Here is a 21,834-nt window from a genome sequence, read left to right on the forward strand (position 1 = left end):
CGGAGTGCAGTAGTAAGCCGCTGAGCGAGCGTTTGGTTAGTTATGGATGTTTTCTGTTCTGTTTTGGCTTTATGGTTCCAGCTCCATTCGCACCCAACAATTAAGCTCGAACCCAACCGTCAGTCCATAATAGGTTACTCAAGACACATCCCCGTGGGCTGCGAAATGCGCCCTTGCAAACCTGACGAGAGAGACTCTGGTACCCCTGTAGAGGTACTTGTTGAGTACTTTCGCCTGGCCGCTCAGGGCTGGCTCACCCCGTCTCCGTCTCCCTGGGACCCAGCCCCTGCAGGCCCAAGCCCAATGTCCAGTCCGCCCTGTCTACTGTCAAACCAGGATGACTTGAGGTGTGTGTCGCCCTAGGCTGTTGCCCCACTGCCCATGTCATGCCCAAGAACTGGCCGTTCGCCGCATCGCATAGCAGCGCAGCGCAGTTTAGTGAGTGTACCTAGTGTCGGCCACGACAGGAGATTTGCCCTTTTGGCGCTCATGTCACCGCTCGTTCCAAGCTTGTGGTCTAGGTACTAGGGGAGAGAAGAAACCCCCCCAGCTAAGGGAAGGCCTGGCAACTCACTACTAATTAACTTACCTATTTACTCCAAGATGATCATTGTGACATGTACATGTACCCCAGTCCTGGTCGGCGAGGGGTGCAACTACACCCACTCCATAGCTGCTTCTTATAAGTTAATACGCCCCATCTTGGGTCCTTCTTCTTTCCTTCTGCGAACCTTCTATAACCCTTTAATTAGTCTCCCTCCTCCCTCCACCACTTGGTTCTTGCTCAGTGTTCTTTCCCTACTTGTTTATCAACTCAACCTCTTCACAGATTCAAGCAACCGGCTTCAGCTTGTTTCTTCCATTCACATATACAACAACCCTTCAACTCTTACTCGACGACAACCTCTAGCGAAGTCACTTGTCTCATGCTATTACACACAAAGAAACGAAGCAACTCAATTGACGACTAAGTTTGACATATCCAACAAAGGACGACATCACTTCACCAAGAGACACCCATTGTACCGACAAAGAAAGTTTCAGGAGGATCACAATCAGCAAACATGGCGAGGAGTCGTCAAATGTCCGCGGCCAACCGCGATGCTAGCCGCAATGAGAGACAACTTCCCCCATTTCCCACAAAGCAGATGTTTGTTCTAGGTATGAGCTCAGCTTGCATGATGTCTGCGCTTCTTTTGATCTAACAATTGGCAGCCTGCTGCAGAATATGCGAGCCTATCGCATTCATGTCAATCTTCCCCTACATCTACTACATGATCCAGGACTTCAACATCACCGATGACACCAACAAGATTTCAGTATACGCCGGCATGGTCACTTCTGCCTTCACATTGGCCGAATTCTCCACTGGTGTTCTTTGGGGACGACTTAGCGACAAGATTGGCCGAAAGCCCGTTCTTCTCTTTGGACTTCTAGGAACTGCTTTGAGTGTATTGGTTTTCGGCTTTGCTCCCAGCCTGCCCGTTGCTCTGTTTGCCCGCGCCCTCGGTGGTCTTCTCAATGGCAACATTGGAGTGCTCCAAACTACTGTTGCCGAGCTTGTGACTGTCAAGGAACATCAGCGTAAGTTGAACCAAACAATCGGAAACAAGTTGCTCTAACACTTTGACAGCACGTGCTTATACTATCATGCCCATGGTGTGGTGCATTGGGTAAGCGAATACAACACATGTAATCATTGGGAGCAATTGCTGACTGGATTACCTATTTAGATCTATCGTTGGACCCATGATTGGAGGAGCTCTCGCTCGACCATGCATCAGCTACCCCGAGATCTTCGCCCGTGGAACCATCTGGGACCGATACCCTTACCTCCTCCCTAACCTTTTCAGCGCCTGCACTGTTTTCTTCGGTGTCATCATTGGACTTCTTTTCCTCGATGAGACCCACTCTGAGAAGAAGAACCAGCGGGATCGTGGTCGGGAGATGGGAGACTACATCGCCAGCTGGTTTGGTAGTGTCACCAAGTGCAACGGACGAGACCGCGCTCCTGAGAAGCAGGCTCTTCTTGATGGAAAGCACCATGCCCAGTATCTTTCTACCGCTCCCCGACCTGGCTCTGCGCATTCCGAGGATGAGGCTCTCCCTGCTTATCGAAGCCAGGAGAACTCGCCCCGACTCTCACCCCAGGCCGACACCCAATCTCTGGTTGACGCCCCATTGGAGCCTGTTCTTGAGCGCAAGCCCACCAAGACTTTCACCAAGCCCGTCATCATGAACATTATCTCTTACGGTATTCTCGCATTGTAAGTTTTTCTCGTACCGAGAACTTTGTTCACTCGCTAACATACCTTGCAGCCACACCATGACTTTTGACCAGCTTTTCCCCGTTTTTCTGAGCACCAAGCGACCCGAGCACCCTGTTCACGACCTCCCCTTCAAGTTTACCGATGGATTCGGACTCGAGACTAAGATGATCGGTGTCATCATGTCTGTTCAAGGATTGTACTCGCTTCTCTCCAACTACCTCATCGTGCCACCTGTTACTCGACGACTTGGTTCTCTCCGACTTTTCCGAATGCTCGCTTTCTCGTACTTTGCGCTTTACTTGGTCACGCCCTACCTGGTGCTCCTCCCTGACTCGATGCGAATGCCAGCTATCTACCTCCTGGTCATCTGGAAGTGCACCTTCTCCACCATGGCCTACCCCAGCAACGCTATCCTGCTTGCCAACTCAGCACCCTCTAAGCAGGTCCTTGGCACGATCAACGGTATTGCGGCGTCAACTGCCAGCTTGTGCCGAGCTCTCGGCCCCACATTGTCTGGACTGCTGTACTCTTGGGGTCTGCAGACTGGATACTCTGGACTAGCTTGGTGGTTCAGCGGACTCATCACCATTGTTGGAGCTTACCTTAGCTCTCAAATCACTGAGGGCGGTCCTCAGGAGGAGACAACACTGCCAGAGGAGGATCCTCTTATGGACGAAAGTCTTTTCACCGATTACGACGAGGAGAACAGCGTTTAAGGGAACAACAGCAGCAACATGCGACTCGAATTTTTCACATGGAGTTTGAACGTTTCGAGCAAAGCGAGAATCGGAACAAAAAAAAACTGGCGTCATTGCTTTCAGGGACGGATTGTATAAAGGGCACACAAGGCCCCGGTCGAATAATACCCCCCATTTTTTCCAACACAGCGACGAGGCATGGATCAGGCGTTTTTATTACAGCAAGACGAAAAAGAAGATGGATGAATCGGGACATCTTCTTTTCTTCTCTCACGACACATAGACTATGGATTCAGTACAGTACGGATTCAACGACAGGTAGAAGGACATTTTGGTTTTTTGATTTCCTTTTTTTTTTTGTTTTTTTTTTTTGGGACAATTCTTTTGTAATGGAATTGCTATACAGATGGCACCATTGCCCATATGCGGCATCGTCTACATCGCGACCCCGGAGGTTTAGAAGGCGTTTGTCGGTATGGGCCTTTTCTTTTCTTTTTATGTTAGTGGCCTCCAATGTGTCGATAGTGTTTGTTTTTTTCAGGCTTTTAAGAGTATGCGATTTTCTCAGTTCTGGCTACCTCGCGGGGCCAAACTGGCGGTGTAAGAAAGGAACGGAAAGGAAATGATAGGATATGTTAGGATAGTTTCGTTTGCAGTAATTTCAAGACTGCAGTCTCATTGAACAAGATTTATGCACAGAACCTTTTTTTCACTATGTTTCTTCAAGTGACATGTAGCTAGCTAGGTACATGGTGATGGATGCATGAAGCGTTGCTTGTGTATGCAGGGAGCATGGCTCTGTAAGCGGTCAAAACGCATATTCCCGGCGGTCAGAGAGGAAGAGAGAGGTGTGGAATTATCTTGATCGGAACTCTAAGTGGGATTTATCAAAGTTTGTGAAGCATTGAATATGCATGTCAACATGTCGATAGTTTGGTCTAGACCTCGTGATGAAGCCTGTTCCACAAGTATGGCTTGGACTGTATAGTATAGCTAGGATGGATGTACGTAAATCCGTTGACTATGTGGTCCGTCCAGTCGGTAGCCCAAAAAGGCATCAAGAAGACAAGAGAGTCAGCAGTCAGGAAAAGCGAGAGCAAGATGACCCTTGCTGATGTAGATCAACCCCATGATCTGATGGTGTCAAGGGATATACCCTTGCTAGACTTGACAATGCATATTTCTCTGAATGACACATAAATCACAAATGATAGCAACCAGGTTGATTATGCAGTCTTATGAGTAGGTTTGTATTCAAAAATTGTATGATTCGTGCGCTCCTAGATGTTGGTGTATCGAATTGAGTTGATGGATGGTGTGGAGAGAGTATGGCTAAGGAAGAAAGAGGAGGGATAGGACCCTTGTTATGTGAAGAATAAGTCTGTACACCTTTTTCTACAACTAGAGTAATACGGCTGTTGGACAATGATGCTGCCATGTGCTGTGCTGTGCCGTACTGTCATGTCAAAGCCCACCCATCCTATTCCCTAATGCAGTATCTGACGGCGAGAGCTGAGAGGTACCGTGTGTATGACAAGGAACTTGAATCGACTGTATAGCCGGGTAGTGTTTGTTGCTTTGAGAAGCGGGGAAGAGAGAAAAAGAAAGAAAAAAAATAGTCGCTGGGGAGTATGGGATGAGAATTGGTTATGACATGACCCAGTCTGCTACGTAGTAATTGCTACTACATAACTTAGTACCAAGGCACTATCAAGCATACATCTATCAACGGAGAGATATATAGTGTACGCACTGTAGGCAAAGTACTTTAGAGGACCCTTGTTTGTCTACATCGTGTGAAACAAGCCCATCTAACAAGGTCAAAGACAAAGAACGGCCATCAACCACCGTCACCTCCACCAATAATTTCTTCGCCTAACTTTTGATTGTATAATTGTAGCCAACTTCAAAGCTCTCGTTTCGGATACTTCCAGAGTTTAAACTAGGCCCTTTATTCGAAACCATTATTTATGATAATACTTACGCGATGTAGTTTCTATACTGTAATACTTGTTTAATCCCTGCAAACCTACCATTGAATTCACTACCTAACCGTAAACCAACAAGAAAAAAAAAGACCAATCTTACAGAGGTTTGTCCATATCTTTTTTTCTTATCAACCTGTTACCCACGCTTTGACAGCTCTTGTCTACCTGCTAACTATACATTAGCGGCTGCCTCGGCAGTGTCGATCCTTTCCCGCATTTATTCCTTTCGGTTGTCATCTTGCCTCATTTCCATCCACATCCTCAAACCATCCCACGTCCCTCTTTCAGCCTCACACCTCCTCCTCCAGTTGGCACTCATTGTTTTGTGATTACCGTATTCTCCGCCGTTATTAATTGTTAGTCCCCGGCCCGGATTACTCAATCTGCCGCTCCGCTTTCCCGACCCCCCCGTCCTCCGTTCCGTTTCGAGCTCAAGCTTGAGCTTTCCATCATCAATCAATTCAGAACCAACCCTCTCGACCCGACGCTGCCTCTCCGATTGACACTGTGACGTCTCACCTCCGCCTTTCGCTTCCCGTCTCCGTCTCAAAAATACAATTGTCGGCGCCGCCACCGGCTGCCCGCCAGGCCCGTCACAATGCCTGCGCGTGGCCCTCCGTCTCCGAGCTCGCAACCTGCAAAGCGACAGCGACAAAACTCTTTTGACGATGCGTCACCACCGCGCAACGGCCAGTCGAGCCCCCAAAACCGTGAACGTGAACGTCTCCAGGCCGACGGCGCATCTGCCCCCGCCTCGGCACCCTCCACCATCGCCTCTCCAACAATAACGGCCAAGGCAGGCCAAAGCAGTAACTTTCGCAACGTCAGTGCCTGTAACCGTTGTCGCCTACGTAAGAACCGTTGCGACCAGAAGCTTCCGAGCTGCGCGAGTTGCGCCAAAGCTGGGGTTGCTTGTGTTGGCTATGATCCCATTACGAAGAAGGAAATCCCACGAAGGTACGATAAGGGTCTTGTGACCGCGCGCGAGAATTCCGACGTGCGGCGCTGCGCTGCGCTTCAACCATCAGTTGTTTGGTGTCGCGTGCTACGGAATTGCTGCAAGAACAAGTGAACGAATGCTGACTGACTTACCGCGCAGTTATGTTTTTTACCTTGAAACTCGAGTAGAGCAGTTGGAGAATCTGCTCAATGCCAACAATATCGCCTTTCCCCCAGCTGAAAACCTCGAATTGTGTTCCAGGATAGGTACCGACACCGCCAGTATCAACTCAAATACCGAAACAGGGTATTCTGCAGCATCAGAAGCTGGTGACCGCGGCATGGGTAGACCTCAGGCTCAGGCAGTTGAATCGCTGAAGAAGAAGACAGGCCAAGCGGGGTTCCTCAATAACATTGTGAGCCCCTCGAAGCCTCGTTCTCTCGCGTCTGCATCTGGTGTTTCGTTTGCGCGGGTCGTATATGCTGCAGTTCAATATTCGGCTGCTGGACAACCGAACTCGAATGATTCAAGAGCTTCTAGACAACCAAGCGGAAATGGAGCTTCTCTGCGCGATTCCTTCTTTGGTCTACATACCAGGCCTTCTATCAAGCCTGCTGCTTTCCCCAGCAAGGAAGTTGGCTTGCGACTCGTGAGACTATATTTTGAACACTCCAACCCCCAGATCCCTATTCTGCATCGGGGAGAGTTCATGCAGACATTCGAGCGTATCTACTCAACTAAGGATCCGGCTCGAGGTTCGCGAGAATTGTATCTGTTGAATATGGTCTTCGCTATCGGTTGTGGTGTTATTGTGGGCGAGCCTGTAAAAACAGAATCCTCCGGCGATCCTGGTATGGATAGCAGGAACCGTTGTGAGCCTGAAGAATATCATGCGAGCGCTATCGTACACCTGGAGTCGTGCTTGAGCAATAGCGGGGGAGGTTTGGAGGTGTTGCAAGCTGTACTTCTTCTCGCCAATTTTGCTCTCCTTCGTCCTGTCCCCCCTGGTCTTTGGTATGTGCTGATTGATCGTATTTGGCGTTTTTGGAGCTCGCCTGACTGACACTGAATAGGTACATTATTGGAGTTGCTGTGCGGCTCGCAGTTGATCTCGGTCTACACTATGAGGATGACCGAGAGATCGATGCTGGGTCCAACGAAACTGAACAAACCGACGCTGCTCGGGAGAATGGCGCTCAAAATCGTGGAAAGAAGCTGTGGAATCGAGATTTGCGACGACGTCTCTGGTGGTGCACGTACTCTCTGGATCGTCTTGTAAGCACATGCGTCGGAAGACCATTCGGCGTGAGTGATCAGGTCATCACAACTGAGTTTCCCTCGCTATTGGACGACGACTACATCACGCCGACTGGGTTTCGAGAATCACCACCAGACCAGATCCAGCCCAGTTACAAACATGTAGCGCATCATTACTTCCGCCTGCGGCTGCTGCAGTCTGAGATTCTCCAAGTATTGCAGTATAACCAGGCCCAGATTGCCAAAGCTGGTGTGCAGGGCAAATATCCCGATATGCACATTCATTTACCATCGCCATTCCTGGTGCAATTCGATTCGTTCCGGTCGTGGCGCATAGATATTGATCGAAGGCTGTATCAGTGGAAGACGTCAGCACCATCAAAGCAGGAGACTGGTGTTATGTTCTCGACGGAGTTCCTGGAGCTCAACTACTGGCAAGCCATCATTATGCTTTATCGCCAGAGTCTCAGTGTTCCAGCCATGTTTGAGGGCGAGTACAACTCATCCAACGAGGTGAACAGCCCAACGGCGTTTCAAGCAGAGCTTCGTGAAGACGAGGACCGTATCTATCTCAAGGTTGCCGAGGCAGGTCAAAAGATTCTTCGTTTGTATAGACAGCTTCATCTCAGCGGGCTTGTGAGCTATACATATCTTTCCACCCACCACCTGTTCATGGCAGGAATCTCGTACCTTTATGCCATATGGCATTCGCCCATCGTACGAAGTCGCCTGGTAAGTTTAGACGAAATAACAGTCCTCGGGGAAATATACTAATAGTGGATCCAGAGCATGGATGAAGTGGACTTTACCATTCTCGCTGCCAAATCGGTTCTCACAGACATGATCGATAAGTGTCCGCCCGCCGAGACATGCCGAGATGCGTTCGATCGAACGGCTAAGGCCACCATTAAGATGACCTCTTCAACAGGCGGTTTTGGTGCACCAGCGGCCCGAAGACAGCGTTCTGCATGGAACACGCCACCTGACTCGTCAAAGACCTCTGCTCAAGCACGTCACCGTCCTCAGGGCTCAGATCAGGCGTCGTATCCAATTGACCTATCCCTCTCCGACACCCTTTCTTCTCCTAGCATGTCAGTTACTGGCGACGGTAATGCGCAGGCATCGCCACCAATGGCGCGGTCAGCTGAAGGGTACCTGATGCAATCACGAAACCGAGGCGGACCAAGTCCATCAGACTCTGGTCTTAAACAAGAAGGCTCTCCTGTAGAGTCAGGCATGGTCCCATCGCCTGTTCCTCGACGGGTGACTTCCCAGCCCTCCAACGGGGGGTCCTTTGGGGGACAGCAGCAATTCAATGGACAGGATTACCCAGACGCGCAGACAATGGAGTTCCTTCAGAACCTGGGAGCTTCTTCGAACGGTGATTTCAACCCCATGGACCAGTCACAGCTCGATATGGGACTCAGCATGAATTGGGAAGGTCTTCACCACGACTTTGGCGAGGCACCACAACTGAACCCGTTTGATACCTTTTTCTTTGGTGGTCCTCAAGGAGGAGGTGGCCAAGATGGTGGCATGAACATGTAAGATGATGTGATATCTGTTGGGGTTGTTTCTGTCTTTATTGCCGGCGTGATGTCTAGAACAGATGCGAGTGGTACCTTGATGGCTAGCTATGTTGTGGGTTGCTACGTCAGAAGATGAGAGAAATGCCTTTTGTTGATGACGGAAGCTCCGAAAAGTAGATGCTGGTTGACACTTACAAGCTGGGAAAAATTAAGAGCAGGGAAATCATGATGGTTTTTTATCAGTTTTATACCATGGTGAGGTACAAAGTCGATTTAAAGAGATGAGTCTATATTATGAGCTGGGATAGTATATAGTTGAAAAGAGATGTCATTGGCGTATTTGATTACATGTGAATAGCTTTACTTACGATGTTGCTATGTGAATCATATATTGAATCGGTAGTTTTCCAAGGAAAGCTTTAAGACTTATTACCCTCTACTATTTTAATTCGCATGTATATGGCTCATAATCACGTCTTATGAGTGCAATTGCTCATATTGGCAGGTGATCGCTGACATATTGTCTCAATCAAGTAGGTATCATTACTTCCTATTGTTGTCGCTCGTGACAACAGCTGCACCTGATCATACCTAGAGATGAACAATAAGCCCATGGATATATTACAGAGTACCTTACTCATATGAGGATTATCCCACCAGTTCGAATCCTATAGATAATCTACATTGTGATGCGCTATCGTCAGATCTTTAACTCTTGACTACGTATATAAGGTTTTGACTCCTCATCCTCAATAAAGTAGTGAATACCTAGTAGGTTCTAAATATAATGCATTTTTGACCGTGATTGGTAACAAATTATTGTGACTGGAGGGCCTTGACAGACTCGTATTATTCAGTGGATATTTACAGGTATTGTTCAGGTGGGTAGAGGTCCACTGGATAAGTGACAAGTCCATGCCTGCTCTCGGCTGCCTTTTAGCCCGTTGACTATGAATGTCCCCAGCAACGTCATTTAGACATCCGTTTGCATCCTCCTACATAATCCACCTCAGTAATCAATCAACCAACTCATTATTGCCAGCCCCGTTTCTTCTGCTACGCCCTAGGAATATCGAAAACCAAAGCGAATACGATCGAACAACACGATATTCTGGATAATACGTTTCTGCATATCGCGCCGCTCTGCATCATCGAACCGCCTCAGTCCCCGCGACCAGCTAGCTACCTCAATTAAGCTCCAAACCTCGACGATATCAACGCTCAAGTCCAAACACAACAGACGCATCGGCTTTGACCCGCAGGACAGCTCAACGCCATCGTGTATTGTCGCTCCCTCTGAGGAGCGGCAGGGATCATCATGGCGGTAGAAGAGGGCGAGTATGTACCCCCATGAACCTAAAAGTGAACCTACAGCTTATCAATCATGACTCGATTATATGCATCACCACTAACATTACCCAGTATCTACCCGACCGAGGCCCTCATTCTAAAACAGTCGCGGAGACATTACCGTATACCCGTGCGATCACAGTACGTCAATCAGATCATGCATATGGTTCTAGCGTCGTTCACCCCCAAATAGCATAGCTAACATCTACAGGCACTGGCAGTTACGCTCTCTCATTAGCGCTGAGAAGCAAAGCACCGTGTATTTTCCCGGAGGCACCGGTAGCAATCATATCCAGCGATTGAACGTATCAACTCGACAATGCGAAACCATCAAACTCCTGACTTTTGCGCCACGATGTCTCGTTGCTGAGAAAGGATGGCTGTGCTGTGGGAGCGAAAGTGGCGACTTCGTAGCGATACGGCTCGATGAAGGAAACGAAGACAACGACGATCCTCTGTCTGGAATCGACCCGGAAACTCGACTTCATCTCGGCCTAGATGCCTTCCCTAACGATCCCGTATTCTCTCTCATCTCGCGCGCCAGGCGATCCCAAAAGAATATGATCGCCAAAAGTATGAAGTTGGCCAAAGACAGGGTTAATTGCATCACGCTCTGGTTTCCTCCTACGACCATGCCGGCGAATGCAAAAGCCTATAAGGAGCCAGTAGCAGTACTAGCGAACAACGACCGGACCGTTACCCTGGTCAGTCTACGTGATTTTGAAGAAAAAGACAAGACAGAGGCGTTGGATATTATCACGTACCCCGACTTTGTGAACCGATCTCTGCTATCCCCCGACGGAAGGTTCCTCATCTCCATTCTTGACGATCCATACATGTACATCCACGAGCGAGTAAGGAAGACCACCGAATCGCCAGCAACCAAATCACCCGCCGATGAAGTCTCGTACCAATGGGAGCAGACTCAAAGAATTCTACTCAAAAGTCAACGAAAAGACGATAGAACTGACAGCAGGGGAAGCTTCGCGGCCTGCTTCTCAGAATCAGGAGCGTACCTCGCCATCGGAACTCAACATGGCACGATTTCTATCTTCAACGCCGCTCTTCTTGCAGACCCCGATGCCGACCCCCTTATTACAACCTTTGAGTCCTCCCGACCACGCAGTGGCCCTGGTGCTATCCGAGATATGGCATTTTGTCCCGGCCCGTACGACTTGTTAGCCTGGACAGAGGACAGGGGACATGTCGGGATTGTTGATATGAGGAGCAACTTTGTCATTCGCCAGATTGTCGATATTGAAGATCCAGCGTTCGAGCATATCAACATTCTCGACCGAAACAGTACTATTATTGATCCGCGCGATTTGGAAAGTCGTCGCGAGAGAAGAGACAACGACGCAGCTACGGGCGCCATAGAGAACCAGAGGCGCCGCGAGGTGCTCGAATATCTCAACACTCCACTTACTGCTAGCGAGACGTTGGTGCTTGAAGCCATGCAGATGGGCCGATCCAATCGTGAGAGAACGATTCAGCGAGCTGCAGCGCCAGAGGATAGGCCGATTGGGGGGCCGACCACATTTTGGGCACGTCGCCGGGCCCCTATTTCTGCTGCCGCTGGTAATGCTGAGCAGTCTAATGATCGTGGAAGTAGTAGTGTTGGTCGTCCAATGGGGGGTCTTCTGGCTAATAATCCTCGGTTTCGTCCTGCTAACATCACACGGGCTGCAAGGCCCACGGGCATTGCCGAGGGTGAAACTCTCGACGGCTTTGCAAGGAGAAGACGCGAAGAGGAGCGTCGACAGGAAAGTCTTGGCGAAACTATGACGATGCTTAGTAGGGAACGACAGCGACGGGAGAGTCTGGGTGAGAACGTGGCTGAACGTCAGCGACAAGACCCTTCCTACCTCCAAGTGCTTGATATCCTTCAGGCGCGAGAGCGAGACTCCGATCGCGAACTAGATGATACCACGATAATAGTTCCTCTGGTGAATCAAGTTGTGAACAGATGGGAGGAAGATCATGGTGTATTCGAGGTGCCGCCTTCGCCAGACAACACTGCCGGGCTGGCTTGGAGTGAAGACGGTCGTATTCTGTAAGTGCCCGCCTCTCAACGTATCATGAAGTCGTGCTAACGCTCTATAGTTTTGTCGGCGCACAGAACGGCATATACGAACTTCACGTCGACGTGCAAAGCAGAAAGTTTTGCCCCAGTATTTCGATGAGGTGAGAGTTGAGGAGTTGAAGTTGGCGCTTGGTCGAACCTGTCTCTTGACAAAGGCAGGCTTTGAGAACCCTCGGGATTGCTATCTTGCTTTGATACCAAAATGATGACCAATAATGATGGTTGTTTGCACGCATTGGCACATTTCACCGGAGTACGTTGGAAGTTTATGGCGTTTTCTATTCTTATCCCAGTCGGCTCCCCATGCTGCCTATTTTGGCCGTTATTTCGAATAAAATACCAGAGAGCAGTCAAGTGGGAACGACTAATTAGTTCAATAAATTTGACGTATGTGATGTTCGGTGTCTTTGCTCTACGATGACTGTGTAGATCCATACAGTAAACTCTGTACCATTTCAGCAATGGCCAAAGAACTTGTCAATCCGGGGCTTTCAATGCCTAATAAGTTTACCCAGCCCTCGTACCCTTCTTCTTTCCGAACGATAAAGTCTTGGAATCCTTTGCCCTGACGAACAGCATCTTGACCAGCTAGTTTGGGCCGGATGCCTGCATAGTCTGCTACCAGGGCTGAAGCATCAATACCTGGTAAATAACGCTGTATCTCGTTAATGGCCTGTGGCAGTCGTTCCGCGTTGACGGCTAGATCATTGGGGTCATCAATCCATTCAACATCGGGACCAAAACGTAGACGACCTGCAAGATCAAGTGTAAGATGGGTGCCCAAACCTGCAATGCCAGGCTCAGGCACCGGGTAGATAAGTCGTGAGATCTTGGGTTGAGATGCTGAGTACGAGAAGTAGTTGCCCTTGGCATAATATAACTTCTGGCGTTTATCAGACGGTACTATCATGTTGTGAACGAGCGCCGCTCCAAGTCCCGCAGCGTTGATGAGCGTCTCGGTCGTGATACTCGACGTCTCGCCGGTAGAAGCATCTTTGACCTCAATCTCCCAACCACCACTACCAGGTTTGGATCCGAGAGGGGTAATGTTAGAAACGGGTGAATTAAGCGCCACAACACCGCCAGCATCTTCAAACAAGCCCTGGAGACACAGCATCAAGCCGTGCGAGTCCACGATGCCAGTTGTTGGACTCTCAAGCGCGCACGCAGCCTGAACACCTTCACCGTCCCGCTTCACCTCTTTGCCACTGACCCAGCGCGTCGGAACACCAAGCTCGTTCTTGCACAGAGCGTGAAGCTTGTCAAGAGTTTCTTGCTGGTCCTCGTTCTGGGCGACGATCCATTTGCCCGTGCGGCGGTGGCCGATGTCATGCTTGTCGCAGAGCTCGTAGAGCAGATTCTTGCCGCGGATGCAAAGCTTTGTTTTTAAGCTCGAGGGTCCATAGTAGATACCTGCGTGAATGACTTCGCTGTTGCGGGAGCTTGTTTCTGTGCCGATGGCATCATGGCGCTCGATGAGTACGGTCGAGGTACCATCTCTCTGGGCCAGCTGGCGGGCTACCGCTAGCCCAACAACGCCGCCACCTATGACCTGCTACGTTGTTTAACTCTTGTTCTGCAATTGATTTGTGATGTATCCTGGAAAGTCCAATGGAGTTTGCTCTCCGTTAGAGAACTCATAATCTAGGTGGGAGATCCATGAGGATAAAGTCTGTATGAGACCAACTTACGGCATGTGTGAAATCAGCACTAGCAGCTGCCGATGAGCTGAAGTTGTACCTCTGGGGTCTTAAGAAGTTGGAGGAAATCTTCCGTGTTGCAGATCGAAGCATAGCTGGTGTTGTTGAAGGTGAGTTATAAAACTGCGAACTCGGCGAAGAGAGCAATTACACCGAACGACTGATGACGCTACATCAATGCGCAGCGTTCACCACAGGCAGATATGTGCTCATATCTGTTTATAAATTGATGCATCATATTGGATCTGAAGGGGATTCCATGTCTGTTTTTTTATTTGATTTGGTATGTGAAGACAATAACCGCTCATCATGGGTTCCATACCCTGAAGCCGCCCGCGCTATCTCTTAGCTATCTCATATGCTTGCCATACAGTAACATTTTGTCACATCCATACTTGCAAGAATACCATCTTCCCTTAAAGCACTATATGAGCTCATCATAATAAATATGCATAGTGTATGAATCACTAACGCCATATGCATTCCTATCAATTCCTGTCCTTGGTCGAGCCCAACTTCCAGACTGGGCTTTGTCGCTAAACGCCATGATAATCCTCAACTCTTGGTGTATTTCTGAGTAAACAAGAGCAAGGGTATAATTATCTCAAGTATCCTTACTCTATTCAGTAGAGGGCTTATCAGCATCCTTGCCTGCTATTGTAGAAGACCTCCTCGATTGTGAGTGATGCTCGTGAGCGACCGGTGAGCCATCTGTCAGTTGTTTCTCTTGTAGATGTTAGATAAAAGTAAAACAACAAAATTTTATTTCAGACTTACCGAGTTCTCGGATGCGATTGCGAAGCATCTGGTTCTCACGGGTGAGCATCTGAGTCTCGGCCTGGTAAAACGTACTCTCGTCTCGACCGCCTAGAACCCAGTCCTCACTGTTTCCACCTATGGATGTTGAGCGAAGTCTCGGGGAAGCGCCGCTGCGGCTGGGCGTTCTGGAGCGTCGGGCTAGGTCGAACGAGCTGCGAGGGTGACGATGACTGTTGGAGCGAGAACCTGAATCACCAGTGGGAACATGGGGGATAGACACATGAGAGCTCGAGGCATGAGGAGTTCCGCGGCCCGGCCGCTCGGCGATTGCACTACTGTCGTCTACGGCAGAGCCTTGGTTGTTGGGGTTGGCGGCTTGGAGGCGCTGGAGCTCTAGCTGTTGTTGTCGGATCATGTGCAAGAGGCGATTCTGGGGGCAAGTAGTTAGTTGTCTGTCATGATCATGATAGAGCATGATATCGTACCACTTGGCCTTCCTGCTCCGCCTCTATTACTTGATGGATCTCGCCCAGACTAGGTGTCCTGTGATGACGAGGATCGCCTGCGAGAGGCGATCCAGAGATAGGCTGTGGACTGGCAGTTGGAAGCCCAGCATGTTCGTTGGCCATCTCGCCTGACGACGGTGCGGCAGGGTCGTTGTGTTGCGAGTTCATTGGGAGGATTAGCTCTTGGCTGGTGGCCGGTTTGTGGTGATGTCTGAGTTCGGTGGATGAAGTTGTTGGAGGCCAACACCCTGATGGGAAATACCAGAGCTTTGTTGTACTGACTTTAATGAGTAAAATGTATGTTGGGAAGGTCTTGGTGGATGCTAATGTTGGAGTCCGGCAGTCATGGAGGTAGCTTGCAGCTTGCAGCGATACGGAAGCTGAACGTGGGGAGCTACTTAGTGGGTGATTCGTTGCGGGGATATGGATGCTTGCGTTTGGGGTTACGCATGTGTTACTGTATTATCATTTGGACTCATCAACTAAGCAAGCAGTTTATATTATCAGGCAATTGATTATGAAATGTACTGACTGCATATTGTAGCTTCCTATTTAATAATATATCTACCCATTTGAAAGATAAGCCCGTCATGTCTCTCTCCCTTTGAGATTATAGCCAAGTCAAGAGTGTTGCCTTCTTCAATCCGGTTCTTGTTCTCTTGTGGATAAACTGTGATAGAAATCTAACGGTACTTTTTCATGGATTCAGAGAAGAGCTATCATAACTTAATATGTGTTTCATTTCTTCTTCTATCATGTGGTTGTAGATATTTCTAGCTCAACATCTATACAAGAGCGTGAATATATAGACAACACCAACAAGTTCCAGAAACAGAATAAAGATAGATTGCGCGGTCCAAATCATAGAGCTGAAGGACTTAACTAGATACTCTAATTCATGTATATTTAATTTCGGTTTTATAGGTTTTATTAATATCTTTTTAATTCTACTTCTTCCTATCTTGAATGTTAAGAGGTTGGCAAGTGGCGCTAACGTGGTGACATATCCACTTATTTTATCGATAAGAATTTGCGATCAAATTTTGGCGGGCATTTTTTGTACGTCTCTCGCAAGCCTCGATCCAACCCACATCCATCTACAACATCCATCTCAACCGAATACCTAATTCCTCTAATCAATCATGGGTCGCGAACTCCAAAAGAAGAAGGCCAGATCAGGCCGACAGCCCGTTAGGCAGCTCAACAGATCCAAGAAGATCCTTAACCCCCGAGGCAATGATGCTATTGCAAAGAGCTGGTACGTTTCCTCAATCTTCCTCTGTATTACCAGAGAGAATGACCTCAGCTAACGCAGAAATCTATAGGAACAAGAAGGAGACACTCTCTCAGAACTACCGCCGTCTCGGTCTCGTAGCTCGTCTCAAGGCTCCCGCTGGTGGAACAGAGAAGCAGCTCGGCGCAACCACAACCAGCGCCTACGCCAACGATCCCTTCGCCATCGCCACGATTGAAAACGCCGTCGTCTCCGAAGCGCGTGTCGAGCGCGACGCTGACGGCAAGATCATCCGCATCATCGGCTCCGCCAAGCCCAACCCTCTCAACGATCCTCTCAACGACCTTGACGAGGGCAGCGACGCCGAGGACAAGCCTGCTGAAGAGTGGGGCGGCATCGCAGACAACGCCGACGACGAGGAGACAACAGACGTTGTCAAGCAGCTCCTCGAGCAGGCCAAGCAGCCTGATCTGCCCAAGAAGAGACACCAGAGTGCTCGTGAGATTGAGTGGTTGGAGAAGCTGGTCGCCAAGTACGGTGATGATACGGGCGCCATGTCCAGGGATCGCAAGTTGAACCCTATGCAGCAAACATCCGCGAACATCGCCAAGCGACTTCGCAAGATGCAAAAGGAGAGTCAGGAGTAAAGGAAGGGAATTAGACACTTTTTTTGAAAGAGAGGGGGGACTTTCGAGGAGAGCCTTCGAGGAGAGCTCAAAAGGCTGAATCGCTATATCATCAAGTACGGAGCATCAAAACTGGCTTAGAACAGAAGGCGTTGGGAGTTGGTCTCGAGCATCTTGGGAAAGATACACACAAGACGTCGTATATAGGATCCTCATTTACACGACTGAACTTTCTATACTGTCAAAAAAGATACAGGATAACAACAAGCACAAGTATGTGTGCCTTGAATGTATGGTATGTGTGTACGTGCAAGTGCCCAACTTCATATATGCAAACCGAGGCAATTCCTTACATGGCCCTTGTCTCTTTCTGCGCAATTCATGACGCCGTAAAACGCCTCTCCTCCATATAGAGGCGTTGTCCACCATAGAAAAAGGTCGAGCCGCATTCCAGACGCAGACGTTTCCCAGGCTATTTCCACACCAAGCAAAATAAACACCGTTGCGCAAAAACAAAGCAGCCAATCTATATCCTTTCTTTCATTTACATGTCTTTGGGGAAATTTAGTGTCCCCTGTCGTAGTTGGCGGCGGGGAACTGGGCAGGCACATCCTCGTATGGGTGACCGCCTGTAGGGTTGGCGTAGCTGGCTGGCATAGAGGGAGGGGCGCCACCATGGTACTGGGTGTCGTTCTCAAAGAGCGTGTTGTTTCGTGGGGGAAGGGCACCAAAGCGATCGGGATCATCGTCATCGGCGCTGTAGGGGTTGGCATCGCCGTAGCGGGAGTTGCTGTTGTAGCTGCTGTTGTTGTAGCCACCACCACCGTAGGCGCTGCTTGCGGGCTCATGATCGTCCATGTCGACTCGCTCGTAAGCCTCGTCGCCGTGAGGAGCCATGGAGAAAGCAGCCTTGTCAGGGTCAATGTTGTCGCTGCCCACCTGACGGTTGTCGTAGCCCGGCAGGACGTTGTTGTTGTTGTAGTAGTTGAGAGTGTAGAGCGAGATAAAGGTTGTCCCGCCAAAGAGGATGCTGCCGAGTTGGTTAGCAATGACTTCAATTGATACATAGTTGATGTACATACGTTACGAGAACACCACAGCCGACAACACCCTTGCTGATGCTGCAGGCAGTGCCACACTGACCGGCGGCGTTGTAGGAAGCTTGAGTGGCAAAGGCAGACAACCAAATGATGGTGAAAGCAGCGTCGACAGCAAGCATGGCATGCGGTTGGGCGAAGCGTCGAGTGCGGCCCCATCGGGGGGTCATGATCAGGAAAATCCAAGCTGGCACTGAAAGGAAACACTGAATTTCATCATTAGTCTTGCCATGATACATGGTGAACCGGTCAGTGTATGTCGACGTACCACTCCGAATGTCCAGCCGTTCTTGCCTGTAACCTCAGCATCCTTTGCATTCAAGACGCCGATTTGCAAACACCATGCGACGAGGGAGATAATGATCTGGAAAGAGTGAAGACCCAGTTTCAAATTGGGGACGATATCGGGATCAATATTGAACTGCATGGCTGAAGGTTGATGTATGGATTGTGAGGATAAAGATGCGAATGCGGACGCAAACCAGGAGAGACGCTGTATCTGTTGAGCTAGTCAAGAAGGAAGAAGGCGGCGAGTTATATGGGAGGTGTCTTGTTGGCTTTTCAGCTGAAATCGCAAGGGCTTGTTTCGTCACAGGTATATCGGTTAAAGAGTTCCGCCGTGTCGTCAATGCTTTTTTGAGAGGGAAGAGATGGGAACTCGCTAGGTCGGACTAGATGAGGTTGAGAATGGCAAATGCAACAGGACAAAGAGCGTTATCGTCAATAGAAATGTTGTTGTTATTGTTTGTTGATTGAGGAAAAGGCCCAAAGACGTTGGCGTTAGACGTTAGGTTGGGTTGGGTCTGGATTTAGTTCCATGGTCCTTGGAAGCCCTGACGAAACAGGTTCCCTGGCCAGCGAGCCACAGGCATCCCACTGTCGGTGGGCGCGCAGTGAATCTCACCTCACTGGATTGGTTTCCTAGCGCTTGGCTACGCGTTGCTAGTTGCAACAGCAGGGCTGGCAGGGCTTTGTCGCTGTGGCTGTGGCTTCCATGTTCATGATTCAAGCTTACTGATTACCCCAAACTCTCCCGTCTCTATCTGTATCTAGACGCCATAATCTTGAACCGTCTAGATATACCAGCGCTAGTTCAGGGGTGCCCGAGATAACTCCTAAATCCCCTCCGTCTGGTGACGTTCGGGAGCGCCTAGCAATGAATCTGTCTGCCCTGGCTTGTCTTGGGCTTGCCTTGCCACAGCTGCGCCACGGGCGAAGAATTTAGGGGACCAGCATGAGATCCATTGTTGACCAATGACAAGACATGAGATGCGAATTATATCTAAATTTATGCTTCAGCTGAGAGACTTGTCGCGGAACGTTTTATGTCATTCCCGTTGAGGTACTTTGTAAGACGATCGTCTCTCGCCTCATTTCTCATTTTTCATTTCTCCAAGACTCGACGACTTTTGTGTAATTATTCCAACGCTGGTCACATCTTTTGCTGTGTTGCTGATAAACATATGAACAGCCACCATGGTTATGCATATTTATTGTTTATTTCGGATGACACGGGATGCTGCCCCGCGGATGACGTTGCACCGAGACTTGCAGTGCATTAGTTCCCTTGTGAAGATTTCATCAAAGTTCAGAACTGTGAGGTCAAAGATTACCCGAAGTTATGATTGACGAATTCATGCTTAAGAGCCAATTAAACCCCAGGGGCTACGGCGGACACTCGGGTCCCAACCTAATCGCTGCTGAAACCGTCATTCAAACAGGGGTCCGGTACCGACATTATTCTGCGAATAGCTTCAAAGGACGAATAACTTTTGTAGGTTACGTCAGCCTACTAAGCATGCTTCGTAAACTCGTTCTAGGGATGATTCTTACTTGAAAAATTGTACAATAACTCTCAACTGATCACATTCTTTAATATCCACCAACCTTGAAAAAAGCCACTCCAAGATGTCAAGGGTTTATTGCAGAAACTTTCGATCATTTTGTTTGTTTATTACTATCTACAGTCTTCTCATTATGATCTTCTCCCTAGACTCAAACCGGGTATCCATGTGGTATCTCCTATCCATGCTCCCATAATCATGTTCCATCTCGATGACGTTTGGCCATAATATTCATAACTGACAAAGAAAATGCTTCCCAAAGTGAGCATATTATACAACGCCAGCGCTGAATGCATTCCTGCAAAGTACCATCCATTCCACTCCTTGTTTTTTCTTTTTCTATTCTTACATCAGCAGCGCTATAGGCACAAGCATAACCATGGCAATTCCTGCTGGTGGCTTTCTGCCCATAGCCGCTCCATCAGCATCCCGTGAAGGTGCTATCTCTCTCATCTTGGCGTAGTTTTTGAGATTCTTGGATAGACCACCAGAGCTCTTTGGTTCAGATTCGGAGTCAGAGTTGCTTTCGAGACCAAACTTGGCAAAGTTGGAAGAACTGGCTGCTTGGCCCTGGTACTCAATGGCCTTGTGCTCGAGAATAGTGTTCTCTAGACGTGCCGTCTTGGGGCTGTCGGCGACTTCAGTGCGTAGTGTTGAAGGAGGCTCGAAAGAGCTTTCAGCCGCCGGCGTGGCTGTTGGTACATTTTCTTGATATGGTGAACCGCCGCGGGGATAAGTTATAGTTACAGTAATGGGCTCATCTCCGCAGTTGTTGCATGTCTCGACACCAGAAGTGAAGCCGTATGGGACAGCAGTCGGCTCAGCATCAGCTGGCATAGCCGACATGCCCCGATATACTTCCTTGACCGAGTAAGGAAGTTGTGCAATGCCTGTTGGAACAAAGACATCTAATGTTGTTGTATATGTGTTGGTGTATGCACAGTCTGTGCAGTCACAGTCTTGACACTCGGGCATCGAGACAGTGTAGTAGTTGTCTTGACCCTGAGTGGGCACTGCAGGACCGAAGCTTGACTGTATCGTACTAAAGCATTCGGTCATTGTGCGGGTGGTATAAGTGTATCGCTGAGCTGAGCACAATGTGCTCAACAGCAGCGTGATGGTTATGTATTTCATTATAAGAGAGTGTGAGGGATGTTTTGAACAAAGGAAAAGTCAGTAAGACGAAACAAGATACATCTGAGACAGGATCTACCAAGCATATCTATATGCAGATCGATCCAGGACCCTGAAGGCGATATGGCGAATCAACGTCTCCAGGGTCCTTGCAGATGGTACCTTACATCCAACTCTATCTTGGATCTCGCAGCCGTATCCGGGTTCTGAATTTTCATTCTGGTTGGCCCATCAAATCTCACCGGGACCATCTTCTGGAGGATCAAGATCAGGGTCGGCCGCTTCACTGTATGACTACCAATCTGTTGGAGTCATACTGTACCGCAGGGTCGTCACGATCGACGGATCTGGAGCCTATCTCAGCCAACAGGCAGGCCTCAAAACTCCGTTTTAGGCGGATCCTTTGGCGATTGTGTTACAGAGCAGAACCTTATGAAGCCATCTTTACTTATCAGATACCCTCATTCGCACAACGGAGTTTAGGACGTGACCGCTTTTGATGTTGATGGTGTCTCGGATGTCTCTCCGGATGATCACTCCTCGGTAACTCGACTAGACCCTCGTACTGTAACGGGGTTGTAGATCAACTCCATTGTCGGACAAAGGCATTCTTTAGTTACGCCACATCCTTTGAGCAGAACTCAAAATGTAAGAAGGAAGAGACATCTTGGCTGTCTATTTCCGTAAGTAACAGTGTATGTGGCGCCTGTCAAGATGCCAAAGCGGGAACTAAATAAGTGCTGGAGAAAACAAGGACCCCCGTTTCCTGGCCATAGCTATTCTTTTGTGTCTCACTTTGCTGCGAGCTGGACTAAACTG

At 49.0% G+C, this 21,834-nt stretch overlaps 9 protein-coding genes across 9 annotated transcripts; 5 read left to right on the plus strand and 4 right to left on the minus strand.

The window, feature by feature from the left end:
* Positions 1 to 42: 42 nt before the first annotated feature.
* Positions 43 to 421, plus strand: FGSG_12688 (uncharacterized protein; the record flags this gene model as incomplete). The annotated part of the gene is given in 2 exon segments (XM_011325314.1): positions 43 to 347; positions 364 to 421. The coding sequence occupies 2 exon segments, from the start codon at positions 43 to 45 to the stop codon at positions 419 to 421; spliced, it is 363 nt and encodes a 120-aa protein (XP_011323616.1).
* A 643-nt stretch (positions 422 to 1,064) lies between these two features.
* Positions 1,065 to 2,986, plus strand: FGSG_05119 (uncharacterized protein; the record flags this gene model as incomplete). Its single annotated transcript, XM_011325315.1, has 5 exons — positions 1,065 to 1,150; positions 1,226 to 1,584; positions 1,634 to 1,673; positions 1,734 to 2,267; positions 2,320 to 2,986. The coding sequence occupies 5 exons, from the start codon at positions 1,065 to 1,067 to the stop codon at positions 2,984 to 2,986; spliced, it is 1,686 nt and encodes a 561-aa protein (XP_011323617.1).
* Positions 2,987 to 5,554: 2,568 nt separating this feature from the next.
* On the plus strand, positions 5,555 to 8,701 carry FGSG_05120 (positive regulator of purine utilization; the record flags this gene model as incomplete). Its single annotated transcript, XM_011325316.1, has 4 exons — positions 5,555 to 5,913; positions 6,056 to 6,910; positions 6,970 to 7,885; positions 7,940 to 8,701. The coding sequence occupies 4 exons, from the start codon at positions 5,555 to 5,557 to the stop codon at positions 8,699 to 8,701; spliced, it is 2,892 nt and encodes a 963-aa protein (XP_011323618.1).
* A 1,299-nt stretch (positions 8,702 to 10,000) lies between these two features.
* Positions 10,001 to 12,481, plus strand: FGSG_05121 (uncharacterized protein; the record flags this gene model as incomplete). Its single annotated transcript, XM_011325317.1, has 4 exons — positions 10,001 to 10,020; positions 10,105 to 10,173; positions 10,244 to 12,085; positions 12,136 to 12,481. The coding sequence occupies 4 exons, from the start codon at positions 10,001 to 10,003 to the stop codon at positions 12,218 to 12,220; spliced, it is 2,016 nt and encodes a 671-aa protein (XP_011323619.1). The 3' UTR covers positions 12,221 to 12,481.
* A 46-nt stretch (positions 12,482 to 12,527) lies between these two features.
* FGSG_05122 (uncharacterized protein) lies at positions 12,528 to 13,908 on the minus strand (the record flags this gene model as incomplete). The annotated part of the gene is made up of 2 exons (XM_011325318.1): positions 12,528 to 13,670; positions 13,807 to 13,908. The coding sequence occupies 2 exons, from the start codon at positions 13,906 to 13,908 to the stop codon at positions 12,528 to 12,530; spliced, it is 1,245 nt and encodes a 414-aa protein (XP_011323620.1).
* A 169-nt stretch (positions 13,909 to 14,077) lies between these two features.
* On the minus strand, positions 14,078 to 15,248 carry FGSG_05123 (uncharacterized protein; the record flags this gene model as incomplete). Its single annotated transcript, XM_011325319.1, has 3 exons — positions 14,078 to 14,541; positions 14,593 to 15,004; positions 15,060 to 15,248. 3 exons carry the CDS (start codon positions 15,246 to 15,248, stop codon positions 14,435 to 14,437), a joined length of 708 nt encoding a protein of 235 aa, XP_011323621.1. The 3' UTR covers positions 14,078 to 14,434.
* Positions 15,249 to 16,180: 932 nt separating this feature from the next.
* On the plus strand, positions 16,181 to 17,898 carry FGSG_05124 (uncharacterized protein). Its single transcript, XM_011325320.1, has 2 exons — positions 16,181 to 16,338; positions 16,406 to 17,898. Exons 1-2 carry the CDS (start codon positions 16,223 to 16,225, stop codon positions 16,959 to 16,961), a joined length of 672 nt encoding a protein of 223 aa, XP_011323622.1. The 5' UTR covers positions 16,181 to 16,222; the 3' UTR covers positions 16,962 to 17,898.
* FGSG_05125 (uncharacterized protein) lies at positions 16,504 to 18,787 on the minus strand. Its single transcript, XM_011325321.1, has 3 exons — positions 18,306 to 18,787; positions 18,023 to 18,243; positions 16,504 to 17,970 (listed from the first exon to the last, which is right to left on the minus strand). The coding sequence occupies exons 1-3, from the start codon at positions 18,462 to 18,464 to the stop codon at positions 17,505 to 17,507; spliced, it is 846 nt and encodes a 281-aa protein (XP_011323623.1). The 5' UTR covers positions 18,465 to 18,787; the 3' UTR covers positions 16,504 to 17,504.
* Positions 18,788 to 20,226: 1,439 nt separating this feature from the next.
* FGSG_05126 (uncharacterized protein) lies at positions 20,227 to 20,940 on the minus strand (the record flags this gene model as incomplete). The annotated part of the gene is made up of 1 exon (XM_011325322.1): positions 20,227 to 20,940. One exon carries the CDS (start codon positions 20,938 to 20,940, stop codon positions 20,227 to 20,229), a length of 714 nt encoding a protein of 237 aa, XP_011323624.1.
* Positions 20,941 to 21,834: the final 894 nt, after the last annotated feature.

Source organism: Fusarium graminearum, chromosome 3, assembly GCF_000240135.3.
Source record: "Fusarium graminearum PH-1 chromosome 3, whole genome shotgun sequence".
NCBI lineage: Eukaryota > Fungi > Ascomycota > Sordariomycetes > Hypocreales > Nectriaceae > Fusarium > Fusarium graminearum.

Excerpts from the sequence above, each read along its gene's own strand:
- FGSG_05124 (XM_011325320.1), top strand. The coding sequence starts at position 16,223 with ATGGGTCGCGAACTCCAAAAGAAGAAGGCCAGATCAGGCCGACAGCCC. Across the intron at positions 16,339-16,405 it reads GATGCTATTGCAAAGAGCTG|GAACAAGAAGGAGACACTCT; the intron begins GTACGTTTCCTC and ends AGAAATCTATAG.
- FGSG_05125 (XM_011325321.1), bottom strand. The coding sequence starts at position 18,464 with ATGCAGTTCAATATTGATCCCGATATCGTCCCCAATTTGAAACTGGGT. Across the intron at positions 18,244-18,305 it reads ACGGCTGGACATTCGGAGTG|TGTTTCCTTTCAGTGCCAGC; the intron begins GTACGTCGACAT and ends GATGAAATTCAG. Across the intron at positions 17,971-18,022 it reads GGCTGTGGTGTTCTCGTAAC|CATCCTCTTTGGCGGGACAA; the intron begins GTATGTACATCA and ends CCAACTCGGCAG.